Source organism: Heloderma suspectum, chromosome 3, assembly GCF_057233095.1.
Source record: "Heloderma suspectum isolate Gila_16-S chromosome 3, 16-S_ref, whole genome shotgun sequence".
NCBI lineage: Eukaryota > Metazoa > Chordata > Lepidosauria > Squamata > Helodermatidae > Heloderma > Heloderma suspectum.
This window is the reverse complement of record NC_139460.1, coordinates 199,677,081-199,699,167: the sequence shown is the minus strand read 5'-3', so window position 1 is coordinate 199,699,167 and position 22,087 is coordinate 199,677,081. Positions and strand designations below refer to the sequence as shown.

At 47.6% G+C, this 22,087-nt stretch overlaps 1 protein-coding gene across 1 annotated transcript in view; it reads right to left on the bottom strand.

Annotated features, from left to right (window-relative positions):
• Positions 1-22,087, bottom strand: part of NRG3 (neuregulin 3) — a 1,009,392-nt gene that overhangs the window by 7,761 nt on the left and 979,544 nt on the right. Inside the window, exon 8 of the mRNA XM_084841865.1 lies at positions 99-269. Within this exon, the coding sequence (XP_084697991.1) occupies positions 99-269 (171 nt within the window). The remainder of the gene's footprint in view (positions 1-98; positions 270-22,087) is intronic.

Genomic DNA, 22,087 nt, shown 5'->3' with positions numbered 1-22,087 from the left:
ACTCTGTCTTGCTACAGTTACTAAGCAGCAATCCTTGATCTTTCTCCTTCATAGCATTAACACAACATTGGCTGGCTTCTCTTGCTTGTCTTACCTACCCTTCACAAGGTATTGTATCCTGATCTGTAATCCTCGACTCTTCCAGTTGTTGGTATGCTGGTCCTGTAATACCATTGAACCTGCCCCGAGGTAAGGGAGGAGTCCTCCGAAAGGCATTCCTGTGGAGCATCCTGGTTCGTTGACCTGGGCTGCAGCATGAAGAGAGACTTCTGAAAACAAGAATGCATACAACGTAAACCATCAGAGCCCCAGCCATGCAGACTCATGAAGGAAGGAGTACTCAGTCATCAGTATGTGGAATGTAGCATTTTAAACTCTGTTTTAGTTACATAAGATGTCAGTTCAGTGTTTCTATGGAATTAGAGTATCACAGCGGACAGGTCACTGTTTGTTCTGTGTTTAATTTTCTGCTCCTGCTTCTAGGGAAATAAAATTAAGAGAGCAATCCTATTTTTTCCTGAAGAGCATTCCAGGGACCATAGGGTTCTTTGAATTCCCCCTCCTGAAGCCGTAGACTATGACTTCAGGAATGGGACTCCAAAATCTGATCCCTCCCACCACCACCCTCCCTCTTCCCTTTGCAGCCACCATGGTAGGGATGTCAGAGGATTCTGCCATGGACCTCAGTGAGGCCGAATGCCAGTGCATTCGGCCCCCCGAAATCCATGGCGGAATGAAGCCCCCTGCCCCCCCACCCCGCGAAATGGGCCCGCAACAGAGCACCTACCTGCTGCCATCCGCACTGAATTGTGAATGGCGGCTGCATCTGCGGCCACCATTCGCTTCTTCCATATAGCCGTGATAGGCTACATAAATACTTACATAGCCTATCATGGCTAACGCAAGGATGCCATTTGCATCCCTGCAGAAGCCGTGATAGGCTACGTAAGTATTTACATAGCCTATCATGGCAAAACTAAGGGAACGCAAATGGCAGCAGCTATGGAGGACACCATTTGTGTTCCCTTTTTTTCACCGTTTTAGCCTACGTAAATATTTATGTAGGCTATTATGGCAAAAAAAAAAGGGAATGCAAATGGTGGCCACTAAGCCATTTGCGTTCCCCCCCCTTTTTTTTTTTTTGCCGTAATAGCCTACATAAATATTTACATAGGCTAAAACGGCAAAAAAAAAAGAGAACACAAATGGCGGCCACTGTAGGCACCACCATTTGCGTTCGCTGTTTGTTTGTTTTTTTGCCATGATAGGCGACGTAAATATTTACGTAGCCTATCAGGGCAAAATACAGGGACGCAGATGGCAGCAGCAATGGCAGCCGCCACTTGCGTCCCTGCAGGCTGCCCAGCGGCTGGATGTCCGGCTGTGGGCGGCCCCGGCTGGCGGCTCCACGGAATCTCCATGGAGCGGAGCCAGCCAGAGAGAATTTTGGGGGGAGGGATGGAGTGCCTCCCCCCCACCGCGAATGTCACCCTTCGAAAAGGTCACTACACCATGGGAAGAACCATGCCAGCTGCTTTCCTAGGTCACAAAAGTGGCCCTGGAAGGCCTCATTAAGGTTGAAAGGGGGGCATTCCAGGGGGCAGGGAGGAGAGGGGAGAGGTCAAGGTATGAGAAATCCCACGGCCTCTCTAGCCCCAGCACCACCCTCACCAACACACTTCTTCTGGATGGGCTCAGGGGCCCCTCGAGCAATGGGAAAGGAAGATGGAGAGGCAAAATTTGCCCCTGTCATTCCTCCTGCCCTGCCAGCAGTAGCACTGAATATTCAGAGGCTTCCATCTAACCTGGGGTGCAAGCCATAGGATTCCTCCTTAAGTGAAGGACTTTATGGAAACTGAACATGTTATTCTATTTGATCTTATGGTACTTTGGCTTCCCCTGCGACAAACCAGACATGTACATCCAAATCACTAGATACAAATAGTAATGCACATATTGATAATAATCTAGGACAGAGTTATGTGCATCTAAGCAGTACCAAATTGTGGTGTGTTGTTGTCGTCGTCGTCATCATCATCATCTTATTATGCTTATTGTATTAGTGTTATTATTACTATTGTTGTTGTTATTCTTCTTATTATTAACAAATCTCACCTAAAGTCAATTTTGCGCGGGAAATTAGCAGGTTCTCACACAGGTGAAACATCTATGAAATTTCAATGGAAGTAAAAATAAGTATGATAATTTGTTCGAGGTGGGGCTGGCGGAGGGGCAGTCTGCATATCCTTACTTATTATTGCACTACTTAATTATTATTATATTATTACTTATTATGCATTTTACAGATGCAAGACAATCACTTCTGTATGATACAGGAAAGTAGAAAGATTGGGGGTGGGTAAAAACAAGAATCTGAAAATATCAATCGAAATGTGATTGTATACATACACCTCCAAATTGTAGAATACATCATTTTTTAAGTAATGAAATGATATCAACATACAAAGTGACAAATTGTAATCAAGGATCAGTGATTCAAAAAGACAATGACGGGTATTTGGTACACTCCTGTTTTGGATAATCTTTTTTCAACAAGCACTTTCAAATAACAGCAAGGAAGCAGAGCAGGAGATGTATCCAACTCTCAAATGGTTGTTCAAGGCTAATGAATGATAGCTGGAGCAATGTCCAGCTCTAAGCAGACTGTCCAAGGTTCTCTACAGATTGCAAATACAAATTTGCTCTCTAAATATTTTTTTATATTGATGAAAAGCCTTCCAACCTTCTATAGAGGGATGATGGTGGAGTCCAGTTGGGGGCTTGAGCTTGGTGGATTACCGCCAGCTCACCCGCCCCCCGGACCGGAGTCTGTGGATTGCTGCACTTGTCTGGCTCAGCACACTGAGTCAGGCAAGCGCAGTGGGCCCTGCTGCTCCACCGAACCACCATTCTGTGCAAAACGGTGGCTCAGCCTTCTCCGTAAAGGCCAATTTTATGTAAATGGCGGCTGTAGAGGCCCATTTTACCAACATTACAGGACAATGTTCTCCCAGTGGAAGCAGATGTGTTGACGAAGTAGAAAGCAAACTATGCTGAATTGAAAATAACTGTGGGTACTATCTTGCTTTCCTGTTTGTTTGTTTGTTTGTTTGTTTGTTGATACTAAACTTTACTGATTATCTATCTCATTATGGATGAGCACTTTCAGGAGCACCTTTTGTTTACTCACACCTGGAGAGCTTTAATGGGAGGGAACACTATTTAGGTGATAAAACTTGAGGTAATGTATTGCATCCAGCAACTAAGTAACTCAAAACGGGATGTGAAAGATTTGCACACCTGCAGATGCTGTTGGTTATTTAACTAGGATACTTCATAGGCAGCAAAAGTTTTAATCCAGTTGGGAAGATCCCTAGGAAGGCATTAGAACCTCCAGCATCTAGCTTTTCTTGGCAGGTAACCTGATTACAACTGTGTGAAACAGAATCACAACCAATGAAATGGATCCCAGGGTGCTTTTCATGTGTCAGACAGGGGCCTATGCTAAAGCGCAGTTATCTCTGGGAGAGAAGCAAGCAAATGCTTTGATGCTTCTCTTCTGCCATATTTTCCAAGAAGCAGAAGGAAAAAAAGGAGAATAAAGCACACTTTACCAGGGATGGTGGAGAATTCCACCACGGATTTCAGTGAGGCCAAATGCACTGGCATTCGGCCCCTCAAAACCCATAGTGGAACGGCCTCCCACCCCCCATGGAATCCCCCCCGGGACAAAGCTTACCTGGGGTGGATGTTCCGGTGGTGGCTCTGGCGGCGGTTCTGGTGGCGGTGGCGGTGGCAGCGGTGGCAGCTGGTCTCTCGGCCGGCTGCTGCAGACTCAAATGGCGGCCACCACACCATTTGCGTAGCTGCCTTTGCCGTGATAGGCTACGTAAATACTTACATAGCCTACCATGGCAAGCAAAAAAAAACAACGTGTACAAATGGTGGCGGCTACAGCGGCCACCATTTGCGTTCCATTTGTTTCGCTGTTTTAGCCTACGTAAATATTTACGTAAGCTATTACGATGAAAAAAGGGGAACGCAAATAGCGTAGTGGGCACTATTTACGTTCCTTTTGGGTTTTTTTTTGCCGTAATAGCTTACAAAAAAAAGTTTAAGTAAGTGAGTTTCTGTTGAGACGAAGACAAACAACCTAACTTGCAGAGAAGACAAATGAAGGGTTAAAGCTAGTGCATGGCACAGAGAGTTTTATGTAGAAAATTTGAAACACGAACACGATCTGCAAAACAGGCAGGTCAGAGAGAGAGAGAGATTTCTCTTTCCCAAACAGGGTAGCAGGGAGAGGTAATAGCCCATCTCTGGGCTGTTAACATATAAGCAAAGTGAGAAAATACATCACCTAGAAGAGGAGTCCTTCTCCGACCCGATTTCAGACTGGTTTAAAAGGATCAGGGTGGTGGTGGAAGCAAGTGGTTGCAATAATTCTGACTGTTCTAGGCAGCTTTTTAGCTTTGTGTGCTTGCTTATATACTGAATTGGAGGGGTGTGGCCTGAGTACTCCCACCAGCTGACTGGGTGGGAAGCTTCAGTCTGTTTCCTGCCTCCCAGCTGAGCAGAGCAGAGCAGAGCGGAGCAAGCTGCTCCAGCTGGTCCAGGGACTACAGAAGCAGGCAAGCTCCCAGAGAGCGAGAGACCAGAGCGAGCGAACAGGGGGAGCAAACAGGAGTTGGCCAGGGGAGTTGCAGTGGTTGAAGAGACAAAGGAGACAAAGGAGACAGAGGCTAAGAGGTAAGTGGGCTGCAGGAAGCCCAGGGGGCTGCCCTTTATCCTTCTGAATGGCTGTGAGCTCACCAGGTGCTTCTGAGAGCTCCAACTGAACTGGGGGTGTGTGGCCTGAGTACTCCCAGCAGCTGACTGGGCGGGAAGCTTCAGTCTGTTTCTCACCTCCCAGCTGAGCAGAGAAGAGCAGAGCAGAGCAAGCTGCTCCAGCTGGTCCAGGGACTACAGAAGCAAGCAAGCTCCCAGAGAGCGAGAGACCAGAGCGAGTGAACAGGGGGAGCAAACAGGAGTTGGCCAGGGGAGTTCGGCAGGGGAGGTCAAGGGGGAGGCCCCTAACATTTTTTTTCATTTTTTATTTTTTAACTAACTTTTTTCATTTATTTGTCTTGTAACACACACTTCCACACCAGTGGGACTCTGCTTTTAACCTCTACTGAGTAGAGGAGCAGGCACTAGCTAGTCTAGAACAATCACAAAACTAGACACAAAAAGGTAGGGGTGGAGGAAAGTCACTTACCTGTCCTCGAAGCTTGTTCACGGTGGGGGGGAGGTGCTTCGCTGCTCCCCCCGCGAAGTGCAGGCCGGGAGGGGAGGCTTCCCGCCTCGCCCGGCCGAAATTCAGGCCGGGGGGGGAGGCTTCCCGCCTCGCCCGGCCACGAACTCCAAAGTTTTTTTTAAAAAAAAAAAAACGCCCCCATGGAAAAAAAAAAAAAAGCGCGTACGGATAATGGCAGCCCCCATAGGGAGCCGCCATTCGCGTTCCTTATTTGGTCGCTGTAGTCTACGTAAAGATTTATGTAGACTACAGCGACCAAATAAGGAATGGGAATAGCGGCTCCCTATGGGGGCCGCCATTATCCGTACACACTTTTTTTTTTTTTAAGTCACCCGTGATAGGCTACGTGACGATTTACGTAGCCTATCATGGCTGACTTTGCAGATCTAGCCGTGATAGGCTACATTAATCGTCATGTAGCCTATCACGGGGGCATTTTTTTTTTCTTTTATTGCAATGGCGGCGGCGGCAGCCGGTTGAAAGACCGGCTGCCGCTCCCGCCCCGCAGGAACACCCGCCGAACCACCGGCCGGACCCACCGCCGGGAGGGACATTCGGCAAAGGAAGTCCCGTCTCGGGGGGGGGGGTGCGGGGGGTGCGGAGAATTTCTCCCCGAAACTTGTTCGGGGGGCCGAATACCTTGGCGCTCGGCCCCCCGAAGTTTCGGGGAGAAATTCTCCGCCATCCCTACAAAAAGGGAAAAGAGGCAATGGAAGGACAGGACTCTCCAGTGGTGGTGACCTGCAAGGTGTGTGCAATGTTTGTTTTCTTGCCTGAGAACAACATGGCCTACACCTGCAACAAGTGCAAGTTGATCACGCTGCTGGAAGAAAAAGTAAGTGGACTGGAGCGGCGACTGTCGACCCTCCGGGGAATAAGAGAACACGAAGAGTTCTTGCACAGAATGGGGGAACTACAGCAGCAAAGGGAAGACCAGAAGCTTGAAGAGCAACAGCAAGATGAGGCAGTGGGAAATGCTGAGGTGAAGAAAAATGGAGTCGAGGATACTCCTTGGAAAAGAGTGACAGTTAGGAGAAGAAGAACTAGATGCCACTCTGCACCAGTGGAAGCAGTGGAGCTGTGGAACTGATTCCAGGTACTTGTGGATGAGACTGGAGGACAGCCTGCAGAGGAAGAATCACAGGGGAAACTGCAAGAGAGTGAGCAAGAGGCTGAAGGTCAGTCAAACAGAGGCGATGAAATCCAGGCCTACAAGAAGAAGAAGAGAAGAGTGGTAGTAGTGGGAGACTCTTTGCTGAGTGGGATTGAGACCCAAGTATGTCGCGAAGACCCATGGACTCGCCAGGTATGTTGTCTCCTGGGAGGACAGATTAGAGACGTGACTGAAAGGTTGCCTGCACTCATAAAGCCCACTGGCAGGTATCCCTTTCTTCTCATCCATGTGGGAACAAATGATACCGCCAAGCGGAGCTACGAAGAGATCATGTCAGACTTTGAAGCTTTGGGAAGGAAACTCAAGAACTTTGGGGCCCAGATAGTTTTCTCATCCATCCTTCCAGTAGTTAGAAGAGGGATAGAAAGGGAACAAAAAATACTCCGGGTGAATGACTGGCTACGAAGGTGGTGCCGATGAAAGAGATTTGGATTCTGAGACCACGGGCTATATTTCCTGGAAGATGGGCTGTTGGCTAGGGAAGGGTTGCACCTCACAAAGGATGGGAAGAATGTGTTTGGCCACAGCATGAAGAACTTCATCAGGAGGGCTTTAAACTGAATCCGACGGGGAAGGGAGATGTAATGTTGGGGGTAACAATGGATGTAGGTGCATGCACTGCAATGGAGAGAACAGCTCTGATAGTGCCCAATAATAGTCTTCAGACACATGTAGGAAGAAAGCCAGACTATGAAGCACATGGTCTTCGATGTCTATATACTAATGCCCAGAGTATGGGAAACAAACAGAACGAACTTGAACTCTTAATACAAGAGGGAAATTATGACCTGATAGGTATAACTGAGACTTGGTGGGATGACTCTCATGACTAGAATACAGCAATTGAAGGATATAACTTGTTCAAAAAGAACAGGATGAACAGAAAGGGAGGTGGGGTTGCACTGTATGTGAAAAATACATATCTCTGCACAGAAATACAGGAGGAGGAGCTTGGTAGCCCCATCGAGAGCATCTGGATCAAAATAAATGGAGCAAAGAATAAAAGGAACCTGATGGTCGGAGTCTACTACCAGCCACCCAATCAAGGGGAAGACAAGGATGAAACTTTTGAAAAGCAAATAGCCAATGTTTTAAGGAAGGTAGTCCCCCATGTAGTAGTAATGGGGGACTTCAATTTCCCCGATATTTGTTGGGAGACAAATTCTGCAAAACATGGCCCCTCCAGGAAATTCCTGACTTGTGTGGCGGATAACTTCCTCCTACAGAAAGTAGAGGAAGGAACTAGAGGATCAGCTATCCTTGACCTGATCCTAAGCAACAGAGATGACTTAGTGGATAAAGTAGCAGTTACAGGAACTCTGGGGGAAAGCGACCATGTTGTACTTGCGTTCTTGGTTCTAAGGGAAGCAAAAGCTGAGTGTAGTCAAATGCGTACCCTGGATTTTAGGAAAGCTGATTTTCATAAACTCAGAACAATGATCAGTAAGGTCCCATGGCAAGCGACGCTAACGAGAAAAGGAGTCCAAGATGGGTGGGAGCTTTTAAAAAAGGAAATTCTCAAGGCACAATCACAAACAATTCCAACAAGAAGAAAGGGTGGAAGACAACAGAAGAAGCCAATGTGGCTTCACAAAAAGCTTAGGGATGACCTGAAAACAAAAAAGGACACATATAGGAAGTGGAAAGAAGGCCAAGTAACGAAGGAAGAATACAGGCAGATAGCACAGAATTGCAGGGATGGCATCAGGAAGGCTAAAGCTGAGAATGAGCTGAGGTTAGTGAGGGATGCTAAAAACAACAAAAAGGCTTTCTTCAGCTACGTGCATAGTAAAAGACAGAGGAAAGAAATGGTGGTTCAGCTATTAAATAAGGATGGCAAAATGATAACAGATGACAAAGAAAAGGCAGAGGTGCTCAATTCCTACTTTGGCTCAGTCTTCTCCCAAAAGAGGGTCTATGACCCCCCTGGCAAAGGCGAAGTACAGGCTGAAGGGGCAGGATTGCAGCTTGAGATTGATAGGCATATGGTCAAGGAACACCTAATGACTTTGAATGAGTTCAAATCTCCAGGGCCAGATGAACTGCATCCTAGAGTCATAAAGGAACTGGCAGAAGAACTCTCAGAACCACTGTCTATTCTGTTTGAGAAATCATGGAGGACGGGGGAAGTGCCAGATGACTGGAGGAGGGCTAACGTTGTCCCTATCTTCAAAAAGGGTAAAAAGGAGGAACCTGGGAACTACAGACCAGTCAGTCTGACATCATCAATCCCAGGGAAAATTCTGGAGCAGATGATAAAGGAATCCATCTGGAAGCACCTTGACAACAATGCCGTGATTACTCGAAGCCAACATGGATTTGTCAAAAACAAGTCCCGCCAGACAAATCTGATCTCATTTTTTGATCAAGTAACCTCCCTTGTAGACCGTGGGAATGCTGTAGACATCATATACCTCGACTTCAGCAAAGCTTTCGACAAAGTGCCCCATGATATCCTGATGAGCAAACTAGCTCAAAGTGGGCTAGATGAAACAACGATCTGGTGGATCCACAGTTGGCTACAGAATCGGATTCAAAGAGTGCTTATCAATGGGACCTTCTCAAACTGGGGAGAGGTAATGAGTGGGGTACCGCAGGGCTCAGTCCTGGGCCCAGTGCTCTTCAACATTTTTATGAATGTCTTGGAGGAGGAGGTGCAGGGAATGCTGATCCAATTTGCAGATGACACAAAATTGGGCGGGATAGCTAATACTTTGGAAGACAGAAACAAAATTCAAGGTGATCTGGATAGACTGGAGCGCTGGGCAGAAAACAACAGAATGACATTTAATAGGGATAAATGCCAAGCTCTGCACCTAGGAAAAAGAAATCAAATGCACAGTTACAAGATGGGGGATACGTGGCTCAACCACACTATAAGCGAGAAGGATCTTGGAATTGTTGTTGATCACAAGCTGAATATGAGCCAACAATGTGATGTGGCTGCCAAAAAGGCAAATGCTATTTTGGGCTGCATTAATAGAAGCATAGCTTCCAAATCCTGGGAAGTACTAGTTCCCCTCTACTCAGCACTGGTTAGGCCTCATCTGGAGTACTGTGTCCAGTTCTGGGCACCACAGTTTAAGAAGGATGCAGACAAACTGGAGAGGGTTCAGAGGAGGGCAACAAAGATGATCAGGGGACTGGAAACAAAGCCCTATGAAGAGAGACTGAAAGAACTGGGCATGTTTAGCCTTGAGAAGAGAAGACTGAGGGGAGATATGATAGCGCTCTTCAAGTACTTGAAAGGTTGTCACAGAGAGGAAGGCCAGGATCTCTTCTTGATCATCCCAGAGTGCAGGACATGGAATAATGGGCTCAAGTTACAGGAAGCCAGGTTCCAGCTGAACATCAGGAAAAACCCCCTGACTGTAAGAGCAATACAACAATGGAACGAATTACCTGGGGAGGTGGTGGGCTCTCCCACACTGGAGGCCTTCAAGACAAGGCTGGACAGCCATTTGTCAGGGATGCTCTGAAGTTGGATTCCTGCACTGAGCAGGAGGTTGGACTCGATGGCCTTGTAGGCCCCTTCCAACTCTACTATTCTATGATTCTATGATTCTATATGGCTATCACATTTAAAGTATACATTGAAGTAAATGTCAGCCCCCTGATGATCAAGTGGCAAGGCAGCCTGTTATCGGCCTTTGATCATCTGAGGGTGGAATGTATTGGCCAACAGAAACGTAGCCAAGTCATTTATAGTGTTAGAGAGGCCTAGAGATCCATAATGTTTGCTTAGGTTCATTATTGGTGCAATTCCCATGCTAGTAAGCCTCTGAGCATGTGCAGATGAGTCAAAGGGTCAATAACAGCCTTCTCAGTGCATTCCTTACTAATGAGTAGAAAACCTTATCAAGCACTCTGCCTAGGAAGTGAAGTTTGTTTACAGGTGGCCGTGCTTGAGAACCAAGTGCTGTTACCCTATGCTGAGAATGAACGCTAGGGGCGCGTGCTGCTGGAACGCTGCTTATTGCTAACCTGTAGAGCATAAGACCCATTGTACCCAGTGGCTCGGGGTTCCGAGAAGCTGTCTGATCCAACCATCGGGTACACCTGTGTGCTATAAGTTATCCAATAAAGTACTCCTTGTAAGTAAACCTTTGAGTCTGATTTATCACTATCTTGGCACTTCTAACCTAAGAGTTCAGTGCCCACTGCAGAGTAGGGTTGGCGGAGAATTTCTCCCCGAAACTTCGGGGGGCCGAGCGCCAACGTGTTCGGCCCCCCGAACAAGTTTCGGGGAGAAATCCTCCGAACCCCCCCCACCCCCCGCACACCCCACGGGACGGGACTTACCTTCGCCGAATGTCCCTCCCGGCGGCGGGTCCGGCCGGCGGTTCGGCGGGTGTTCGAGTGGGGCAGGAGCGGCAGCCGGTCTTTCGACTGGCTGCCGCCGCCGCCATTGCAATAAAAGAAAAAAAAAACGCCCCCTGATAGGCTACATGACGATTCACGTAGCCTATCACGGCTAGATTTGCAAGTCAGCCGTGATAGGCTACGTCAATCGTCACGTAGCCTATCACGGGTAACTTAAAAAAAAAAAAAAAAGTGTGTACGGATAATGGCGGCCCCCATAGGGAGCCGCCATTCCCGTTCCTTATTTGGTCGCTGTAGTCTACGTCAAGATTGACGTAGACTACGGCGAAAATATGGGCAACGCTATTTGCGTTGCCCTTATTTTCGCCGTAGTCTACGTAAACATTTACGTAGACTACAGCGACTAAATAAGGAATGCGAATGGCGGCTCCCTATGGGGGCCGCCATTAGCGTACGCGCTTTTTTTTTTTAAAGTCACCCGTGATAGGCTACGTGACGATTGACGTGGCCTATCACGGCTGCCTTTGCAGATCTATCCGTGATAGGCTACGTGAATCGTCACGTAGCCTATCAGGGGGCGTTTTTGTTTTTTTTTAACTTTCGCATTCGCGGCTGGGCGAGGCGGGAAGCCTCCTCCCCGGCCTGAATTTTGGCCAAGCCGAGGCGGGAAGCCTCCCCCCCCGGCCTGAACTTCGCAGGGGGACCAGCGAAGCGCCTCCCCCCCACCGCGAACGTCCTTCGAGGACAGGTAAGGGACTTTCATCCACCCCTACTGCAGAGGCGACACAGCAACCATGGTTAAATGCTAAATACCACTGCAGGTCAACTATCAGTACAGTAATATGTTAAATACCATCACTTGTCAATTATCACATAGAGCGAAATACCATCTGCCAAAAATGAAATACTGAAATCAACTACCATAGACTGTCAGATACAGATAGAAATTACTTGATGAATATTTGGATTGAGTATGCAGAGGCTACCAGGACAATATGAAAATCTGCAGAGGAGAATTTCTGGAAGCAAATTAATTATAAATTAATTAATTACAGATGAAACAACTGATCTCAATAAGCCAAAGATTCTTCCTAGCTGAATCAAAACTATAGATCAGACTTCCCCAACCTGGGCCCCTCCAAATGTTTCAGACTACAGCTCCCAGCATTCCTGTCCAATGGCCATGCTGGCTGGAGGCTAATGGGAGTTGAAGTCCAAAACATCTGGAGGGTACCAGGTTGGGGAAGGCTGCAGTAGACAATAGAAATAATGAAGTACAGATCTGTTACTTAGAAACTCTGTCATGATGGCTTTTTGTACAGGTGTAGTTTGTATTTATGTTGACATCACCCTAACACCTTGTTCTGGGAAAGTCTGCAGGAGGAGACTTCATTGTAACTGAAGTTCATTGACCTGTAACCTAATCAAAGAAGTTGCCCTCCTTCAGTATGAAAAGCTTGGGAACTCAGGATATAGATGCAAATATCTTCCTGACCTTCAGGTCACCATCCTAGGCGAGGAACCTTCGTGAAGCTGATCAGAGGGGGATTCAGGACAGATAAAAGGAAGTCCTTCTTCACACAGTACATAGTCAGACTATGGAATGTGCTACCACACGTGGTAGTGATGGCCACCAATTTGGATGGCTTTAAAAGGGGGTTAGACAAATTAATGGAGGAGAATGCTATCAGCGGCTACTAGTCAGGGTGGTTATATGCTACTTCCCATAGCAGAGGCTGTTTGCCTCTGAATACCAGTTGCTGGGGAACACGAGCAGGAGGGTGCTATTGCACTCATGTTCTACTTCTGGGTTGGCCATAGGCAGCTGGTTGGCCACTGTATGAACAGAATGCTGGACTAGATGAACCCCTTGGTCTGATCCATCATGGCTCTTCTTACATTCTTAACCCACAAGAGCACCTCTAAACTGGCCAATCTAGAATGTTGGCAGGAAACCTGGTCCACACCTCAAGATAGTACAGCAGGTTAAAGCACCACCCAGGCACCCCTCGTGGTACCCATTTTATTTTTAGTATGTTCCCTTACAGAGTACCACTGCTTGCCTTACTTGGAACTAGGGTTGGCAGAGAATTTCTCCCCGAACAAGTTTCGGGGAGAAATTCTCCGCACCCCCCTGCCCCCCGCACCCCCCCCCCCGGGACGGGACTTACCTTTGGCGAATGTCCCTCCCGGCGGCGGGTCCGGCTGGCGGTTCGGCGGGTGTTCGAGTGGGGCGGGAGCGGCAGCCGCCATTCCAATAAAAGAAAAAAAACAAACGCCCCCGTGATAGGCTACGTGACGATTAACGTAGCCTATCACGGCTAGATTTGCAAAGTCAGCCGTGATAGGCTACGTCAATCGTCACGTAGCCTATCACGGGTGACTTTAAAAAAAAAAAGCGCGTACGGATAATGGCGGCCCCCATAGGGAGCCGCCATTCCCGTTCCTTATTTGGTCGCTGTAGTCTACGTAAATCTTTAGCCTATTACGGCTGACTTTGCAGATCTAGCCGTGATAGGCTACGTTAATCGTCACATAGCCTGTCACGGGGGTGTTTTTTTTTTTAACTGTTTAGTTCACGGCCGGGCGGGGCGAGGCGCCTCCTCCCCAGCCTGATTTTCGGCCGGGCGAGGCGGGAAGCCTCCCCCCCGGCCTGAATTTCGGCCGGGTGAGGCGGGAAGCCTCCCCCCCCGGCCTGAACTTCGTGGGGGGAGCAGCGAAGCGCCTCCCCCCCACCACGAAAAGCTTCGAGGACAGGTAAGGGACTTTCGTGCACCCCTACTTGGAACCACTGATACTATTTCAGGCCTCACAGAGTCTCAGGGAGCTGTGCTTTGGAAGGGGAGAGAAAGCAGAGACACTGCAATGGGTTGCTGACTCTAAGCCAAGGGTGGTCAGCTTGTGGCCCTCCAGATGTTTTTGGACTGCAACTCCCATCATCCCTCATCCTGAGGCCAGTGGAGGTTGCAGCCCAACATCTGGAGGATCACAAATTGGCCACCCATGCTCTAAGCACAGTAGTTTATTCCTCTGCTGGACAAGCTGGTAACCTTGGGCATTGTGCTGAGGTCTTTCAGGGTTGTGAGTCAAATACAACCTCTCTCTCTCTCTCTCTCTCTCTCTCTCTCTCTCTCTCTCTCCCATAGCTAGCTTACCTCCCTTGCCTCCTTCTCCCAGGTCCCTTTGTTGCTCTCCATGTTTGTTATTTTCCTTGGAGTGGTCAGGAACTGGGGAGATACCTCCATTTAGGGCTCTCTTTTTCAAATTCTATTTTGAACTGTATTCCTCACCTTTTGTGGGGATCTGCAGTGCCTGATAATGGATTAGTTAGGTGTTCAGTGGCCCTATCAGTGCCTATATCCATCTTAGCTCAGCCTATATCGGCCTGGCCTAGGTGGGATTGAAGACTACAACTTGCTGTGGTCTGACATGATGACTAGGGATGTACAAGAATTTTGTTTCAGTTCTCAAATCATCACAACTTCCCCATTCACCACCCCAAACACAAATGTGAGTGCATTTTTCAGAAAACAAAAACACCCTTGCACATTCTTGAGCTTTTGATCACGTTAAAAAAATGTGCATTTACAAAAATATGTGCACTTTAAAATATAAAATTTTCAGAAGATACACATTTTCACAGGTTCGTCAAAGGGGGGAAGTGCACTCTCTTAAAAATGTGCACCCAAATGCGCACTTTTCCTGTTCAAATGGAAAAGCAATAGGTCATGAATGAAAATGCAGTCGAGGCAAATTGAACTTCAGAGTGGAGTTTGGAGAATCTCGGTGAGCTCAAGCTTCCCTGGTTCTCTCATTCCTAGTGATGAGTCTGTGATCCATGTAGGGATGGCAGAGAATTCCGCCACGGATCTCAGTGAGGCTGAATGCCAGTGCATTCGGCCCCCCAAAATCTGTGGTGGAATGACCTGCCACCCCACCGCCCTCCCGTGGATCCGCCCCGGGACGAGACTTACCTGGGGCGTATGTTCTGGGCGGCGGCGGCTCCAGCGGTGGCTTCGGCGGAGGCTGGTCTTCTGACCGGCTGCCACTGCCGCCATTTGCAGTCTGGAGGTTGTTTTTTTTTACAGGGACATGATAGGCTACGTAAAGATTTACGTAGCCTATCATGGCTGGGTTAAAAACAACAACAACACAGCGTACGCAAATGGCGGCGGCTACGGCCGCCGCCATTTGCCTTCCTTATTTTTCGCTGTCTTAGTCTACGTAAATATTTACATAGACTATTACGGTGAAAACAAAGGGCAACGCAAATAGCGTAGCGGGCGCTATTTGCATCCCTTTTTGATTTGCCATTTTAGCCTACGTAAATATTTATGCAGGCTAAAATGGCGAATCAAAAAGGAATGCAAATAGCGCTCACTACGCTATTTGCGTTCCCCTTTCTTGTCTTCGTCTTAGTCTGTGTAAATATTTATGTAGACTAAGATGGCGAAAAATAAGGAACGCAAATGGCGGCGGCCATAGCCGCTGCCATTTGCGTACACAGTTTTTGTTTTTTTGTTTTTTACCCAGAGCCCTCCATGGCCATAAATCCGGCTGCGGACGGCTCTGGCCTGGGCTGGGCCTGGCCGGCTGCTCTGCGGAGCCACCACAGAGCACAGCCGGCCGTCGAGGATTCCAGGGGGAGGAACGGATCGCCTCCCCCCCCGTCGAGGATTCCGGGGGGAGGGACTGAACACCTCCCCCCCATAAACATAAACCGCAGAAAGGTAAGTGACTTTCATACATCCCTAGATCCATGACCAGAACCCTGTAACCCAATAGTTTGTGGCTGCTGTGAGTTTCCTGGTACCTATGTCCAACCAGGAAACTTTGGTTTCCCCTTTCTGTGGAACCAGGTAGATACTGCCACTTTGATTGTAAGTCTTTTTCCTGAAATTGATCTAAATCTATTCATTCCCCTGAAATCGATCTAAATCTATCTATGCCTATAGGCATGCCTATATCCTATGCATGCCTACATCTGTCCGGTCCCCTCAGGCAATCGACGAGCTGTCGTCATTGCCCACCCATGCGAGCCATGCTGCATGAGCTTCAGCACGGCTTGATATTCACCCAAGGAATGCTGCAAGGCCATCCGTCACCTTACCAAGCTCCCATTGTGCGCAGAAATCATGGCTCGGCTACTGCTGTGTAATGTTGAGTCTACAGCTGCCTTAAAGGGGCAATGGCTCAACATTAAAGGGGTAAAGAGCCCTTTACCCCTGTAATGTTGAGCCATTGCCCCTTTAAGACAGCCATAGATGCAGTATTAGATATGCAGAATTAACTGAGCCACAATTTCTGTGCACAATGGGAGCTCGGTAAGGTGATGGACGGCCTAGCAACACTTCCCACCGGTCGCTGAATGGGCAAGCAAGCCCATGCAGCCCAGTAAGTGGGGTCTGGGTGGTCAGGCAGGGGGGAGTCTGCTGGACTTCACCCCCTCTGCGGACTAGTCTCATGCCATCCCTACTTGCAGATCCAACTGTGCTTCTCCCCTCTTCAAACGTATTTGCATTTGCGCATGTAAAATGTCAAAACTCATGCATATGCCTAATGCTATAACGTGTATCAGTTTGCACAACTACTTTTTTGGGGGATTGGGGGAATCAAGTACCCCAGCAAGTGCAGAAGTTGTTCAGAAAAGCAAGGATTTCAGAGACATTGGGTGAACTTTGCATAGATATTAGAGACCATGGGGAGGCAAAGCAGAAAATTCAATGGAACTTAAGGGGCAGATTTTGCACATCCTTAATTGAAATGAATGGGACTCAACTGTTTAACTATGTGATTATAACTCCCAGCATTCCTGACCATTGGGCGTGCTGGCAGGGGATTCTGGGAGTTAAAGTCCAAAACATCTGGAAATCTACCTTCTGCCCAATGGTGGTTTTGGATATACAAAAGCCCACATGAAATACTCTAATTACCTGCACATACTACAATATTTTTGAATAACACTGCGCATGACAACGAGCACATTATGTTAGTAGATTGTCCTGATTCAAAATGTACGTTAGTCATGTATACTCCTATGGTACCTTTTTTAATTTGGTGTACATCAGCAATTGACATTCTAGCCAAATTCAGCTAGGTGCAACAACAGTTCAGTGGTAGAGCACATGAAAAAAACCTAAATGGGAGAACTTCTGCCAGTTAGACTAGACAATATTGGACTAGATGGACCAACAGTCTGTTCTGGTGTACTGCAGGTTTCCATGTTTCTAATAGGTAAAGTATTCAGAAGTTTACCATAGGTCCACATGGAACCACCAGGAGCATGCCCTCTGATGACGTCAGTGATCAGGCAGGTTGGTAAGGGAGAAGGCGCTCTCTCTAGTCTCAGGTTTCTTGGTCCCAAGTTGTTTAGGGCTTTGTACACTAGTATCAAAATCTTAAACCTGGCCCGGTAGCAAATAGATAGCCAGTGCAGCTCCCTCAGCAAAGGAGTTGTGTGCTGCTGAAAAGGGGCAGCTCCTGATAACAGCCAAGCTGCTGCGTTATGCAGAAACTCCTGCTTCTAGAATGACCTTAAGGGCAGCCCCACATAGAGCGCATTGCAGTAATCCAGCCTTGAGGTTACTAGTGCCTGTACCACTGTGGCCAAGCTATCCCTGTCCAGGAGAGGCTGTAGCTGGCAAACCAGCCAAAGCTGGTACAAGGCTCCCTGAGCCACCATGGCCACTTGGGTCTCCATGGACAATGATAGATTTACAAACTTGATCTTTCAGAGGGACTGCAGCCTCATCCAGAACAGGCAGTGAGTGTGAGCCTATCTCCCAGACCCAGGAACCACTCAAACACAGGGCTTCCGTCTTGCCAGGATTCAGTTTATTGGCCCCCATCCAGCCCATTACTGTGTCTAGGCACTGATCCAAGACTTGCACAGCCTCACCTTATTTGGATGTCACAGGGAGACTTGGCTCCAAGTTCCTTAATGATGACCCCCAGTGGTTTCATATACAGTCAGGGCCAGAAATATTGGAACAAGGATAACTGTTTTGGCAGTTGGCCTCTGTACACCACTACATTGAAGTTGAAAGGAAACACACCCAGATGGGAGCGAAGTCAGGACTTCCAGCTGTAATTCAAGGGGTGTGACAAAAGTGGGGCACTAACCATTCAGGAAGGACAGCCAGTGGCATACACACACACACACACACGTCGTTGGTGGCTCATAAGTAATGAAACGAATGGCTGACAAGCAGCTGCATGGCCAGGGGTGGCCTGTTTCCTGGGTACCCCATGACCAATCAAGCAGATGAAAGGCCTGGAGGTGGTTCTGAGTGTCACATCTGCATTTGGTAGCTGTTCACTGGAACCCCCAACATGAGGTCCAAAGAGGTGTCCATGAGAGTGAAGGAAGCCATCATTAGGCTGAGGAAACAAAATAAACCCATCAGAGAGATCGCAAAAACAGTGGGAGTGGCCAATACAACTGTTTGGAACATCCTGAAAAAGAAGGAATTAACTGGCAAGCTCAGCAACAGCAAAAGGCCTGGCAGACCATGGAAGACAACTAAAGTGGATGACCACAAAATTCTGCTCATGGTGAAGAGGAACCCTTTCACAACATCTAGCCAGGTCAAGAACACTCTTGCGGAGGTAGGCATGTCATTGTCAACATCTACAGTCAAGAGACGGCTTTATGAATATAAATACAGAGGCTTCACAACAAGGTGCAAACCACTGGTAATGCTCAAGAACCAAAAGGCCAGATTAGCCTTTGCCAGCAAACACCTAAAAAAGCCTGCCCAGTTCTGGAATAAGATTCTTTGGACTGATGAAACCAAGATTAACTTGTACCAGAATGATGGGAAGAGAAAAGTATGGAGAAGGAAAGGAACAGCCCATGATCCAAAGCATACCAAATCATCTGTCAAACATGGTGGAGGCAGTGTTATGGCATGGGCATGTATGGCTGCCAATGGAACTGGGTCACTGGAGTTTATTGATGACCTGACTGCTGATAAAAGCAGCAGGATGAATTCTGAAGTGTATAGGGCTATACTTTCTGCTCAGATTGAGCTGAATGCTACCAAACTGATAGGACGCCGCTTCATACTGCAGATGGATAATGACCCAAAACATACAGCAAAAGCTACCCAAGAGTTTTTCCAGGCAAAGAAGTGGGATGTTCTTCAATGGCCAAGTCAGTCACCTGATCTCAACCCAATAGAGCATGCTTCTCACTTACTGAAGACAAGACTGAAGGCAGAAAGACCCAAAAACAAGCAGCAGCTGAAGGCAGCTGCAGTAAAGGCCTGGCAAAGCATCTCAAGGGAGGAAACTCAGCGTTTGGTCATGTCCATGGGTTCCCGACTTCAGGCGGTCATTGACTGCAAAGGATTTTCATCCAGGTATTAAAGGTGACCCTTAAGTTAGAAATGATGTTGGCTTGTTCCATTACACATTACAGCCACCAACGATGGGTGTGTGTGTATGCCACTGGCTGTCCTTCCTGAATGGTTAGTGCCCCACTTTTGTTGAACCCCTTGAATTACAGCTGAACGTCCTGCCTTCGCTCCCATCTGGGTGTGTTTCCTTTCAACTTCAATGTGGTGGTGTACAGAGGCCAACTGCCAAAACAGTTATCCTTGTTTCAATATTTCTGGCCCTGACCGTAGATCTTAAATAACATTGGAGACAGGATGATACCCTGCAGAAACCCGTAGCTTAATTGCCAAGGGACCAAGGAATGGTCACCCAATCTTACTTTCTGAAATCAACCCCACAGGTAAGACCGCAACCACTATAATACCGTGCCTCCAATGCCCATTCCACGGAGTCATCCCAGGAGGATACCATGGCAGAATTAGCAAGGTTGTGCTCCCCCTGTCCCTCTCTCAATAAAGATCTTCTATCAGGTCCACCAAGGCTTAAACAGAACCATAACCAGGTCAAAACCCAGACTAGAATGGGTCTAGATAATCAGTATCCTCCAAGTGTCCCTGCAGTTGTTCTGCCATTACCCTCTCCAGTGCCTTCCCTAAGAAAGGGGTATTTGCAACTGGGCAGTAGTTGTCTAATACCATTGGGTCCAGAGTGAGCATCTTTAGGGGTGGTCAAACTACAGCCTCCTTAAGGACAGCAGGAACCATCCCTTCCTGTAGAGAAGCATTTACCACACCCTGGACCCACCCAGTCATACCCCCTGGGCTAGCTTTTATTAGCTAGGAGGGGCAGGGATCGAGACGGCACATGGTCAGTCACATTACTGCAAGCACCTTGTCCATATCATCAGGCCACAGCAACTGAAACTGAGCCAACAAAATCAGGCATATGGTGGCATCAGACACTTCAACTGGAGCTGCACTAACAAAAGCATAAAGTTCACTGTAGAGATGAGCCATTTTGTCATCAAAGTGTAATTAGGGATGGTGGAGAATTCTGCCACAAATTTCAGTGAGGCCGAATGCACTGGCATTCGGCCCCCCGAAACCCATGCTGGAACAGCCTCCCACCCCCCGCCACCCCTCAGAATCCTCCCAGAACTAAACTTACCTGGGGTGGTGGCAGCAACTCCGGCGGCGGTGGCTGATCTTTCGGCTGGCTGCTGAGGCTGCCATTTGTGTCCTGCCAGGCTGCCGTGATAGGCTACGTAAGTATTTACATAGCCTATCACGGCAAAGAGCAGGGACACAAACAGTAGCCGCTACGCTGTTTGAGCCACTGCTCTTTCCGTGATAGGCTATGTAAGTATTTACGTAGCCTATCACGGTAAAGGCAGCCACGCAAATGGCATAGTGGCCGCCATTTGTGTGGCTGCCTTTACCGTGATAGGCTACCTAAATACTTACGTAGCCTATCATGGCAGCCTGACATCTATGTCCACAGCAGCCCGGCCACGGCCAGAACTCCAGCTGCAGACGGCCCTGGCCAGCAGCTCCGCGGAGCCGCCGTGGAGCGGAGCCAGCCAGGGAGGATTCCGGGGGGAGGGACGGAGCACCTCCCCCCCACCGCAAATCACACCTGCGAAAAGGTAAGTGACTTTTGTACATCCCTAATAATGCTAAGAGGTCACAGTGGATCCTTGAGGGGACCAGGACCCCAATTGTTGGGGGAGTGTTGACAACCCCCAGACCACCTGAAAGCTCTGCTGGATAGCTACTTGAAGACACAATGGAGGCAGCAAAGTAAGCCTTCTTTGATGCCTGCACTGCCAATCAATAGCATGATTATGTGCTCTAGAGTATGCTCGGTCATCTTTGCTTCGAGACTTGTGCCATTTGCACTCTAGCCAATGTTCAGCCTGTTTCATTGGCTGTAGTTCCTTAGTATACCAGGAATGAGCTGGAACGCAATTATCCTTCAATTTGTACACTTCTCAGAATGTCGTGATGCAATTCTCCAGACCCCTCCCAAATGTGCATATTATGGGAAAGTGCACACAAAAATGTATAAACATGGGGAAAGTGCACACAAAAATGTTTATATTTGTGGAAAAAGCACACAAACCAGCATTATATTAAGGAAAACAGCTTTCAAAATATGCATGTATTTGGCAAATCTGTATACCAAAATGCATATATTAGACAGACTTGCATACATACATGCATATATCAAGGGAAATGTGCACAAAAAATCCACACAAATTTTTGTGCAGAAAGAAAACGGAATTAACTTAAGATGGGGAAATTGAGAAATGGGGAGATCCCTACATGAGGATCACGTCTGAAAAGGCCTTTCATATCCAAACTATGTTTACTACACTGTAGGTGCGTACCACATTTTTTCTTAATAGCATATGTCTTTCACATGTAGTACTTGCGTCCAAGAATACCAGATTTTTTGCCTTGGTATTGGCTGAGTAATCCTGCGAGTATTCCAAAATTCTGAAAATATTGTATTTGGTGTTCAAAATGGGTGTACCCCTTTCCTGCGAAACTTCTCTATCCTTACTGAAATTATTTGGACATCTCTCAAAATGCCTACAGATGGTTTGCTTGAGTAGGACCTTTGAATCTATGCCTCGAACCTAGTCTTTACTAGCAAAACTGAGAGGCAACCCCTGCAGATAAATTATGGTAACCTCATCAAAATTCTTTTTAACCCTTCTCCAAATTTCTACAAATATTTTGCCTGTGTGCCAAACTCACCTAAAGTTCACTTTTGGTTCATGTTAAAGGCATGCAATACCTCCCTCAAAGAATATTGCCATAGGATTAGATGTTTTATAAGAGGGTACTCTGAATTCACCCTGAATTTTGTTTTTAGCAAAATCAGTTTGGTTATGACTCTAACATTGGCACTCGTATTTTGGGGGCTGATCTCAAAAACATTGCAGGAGA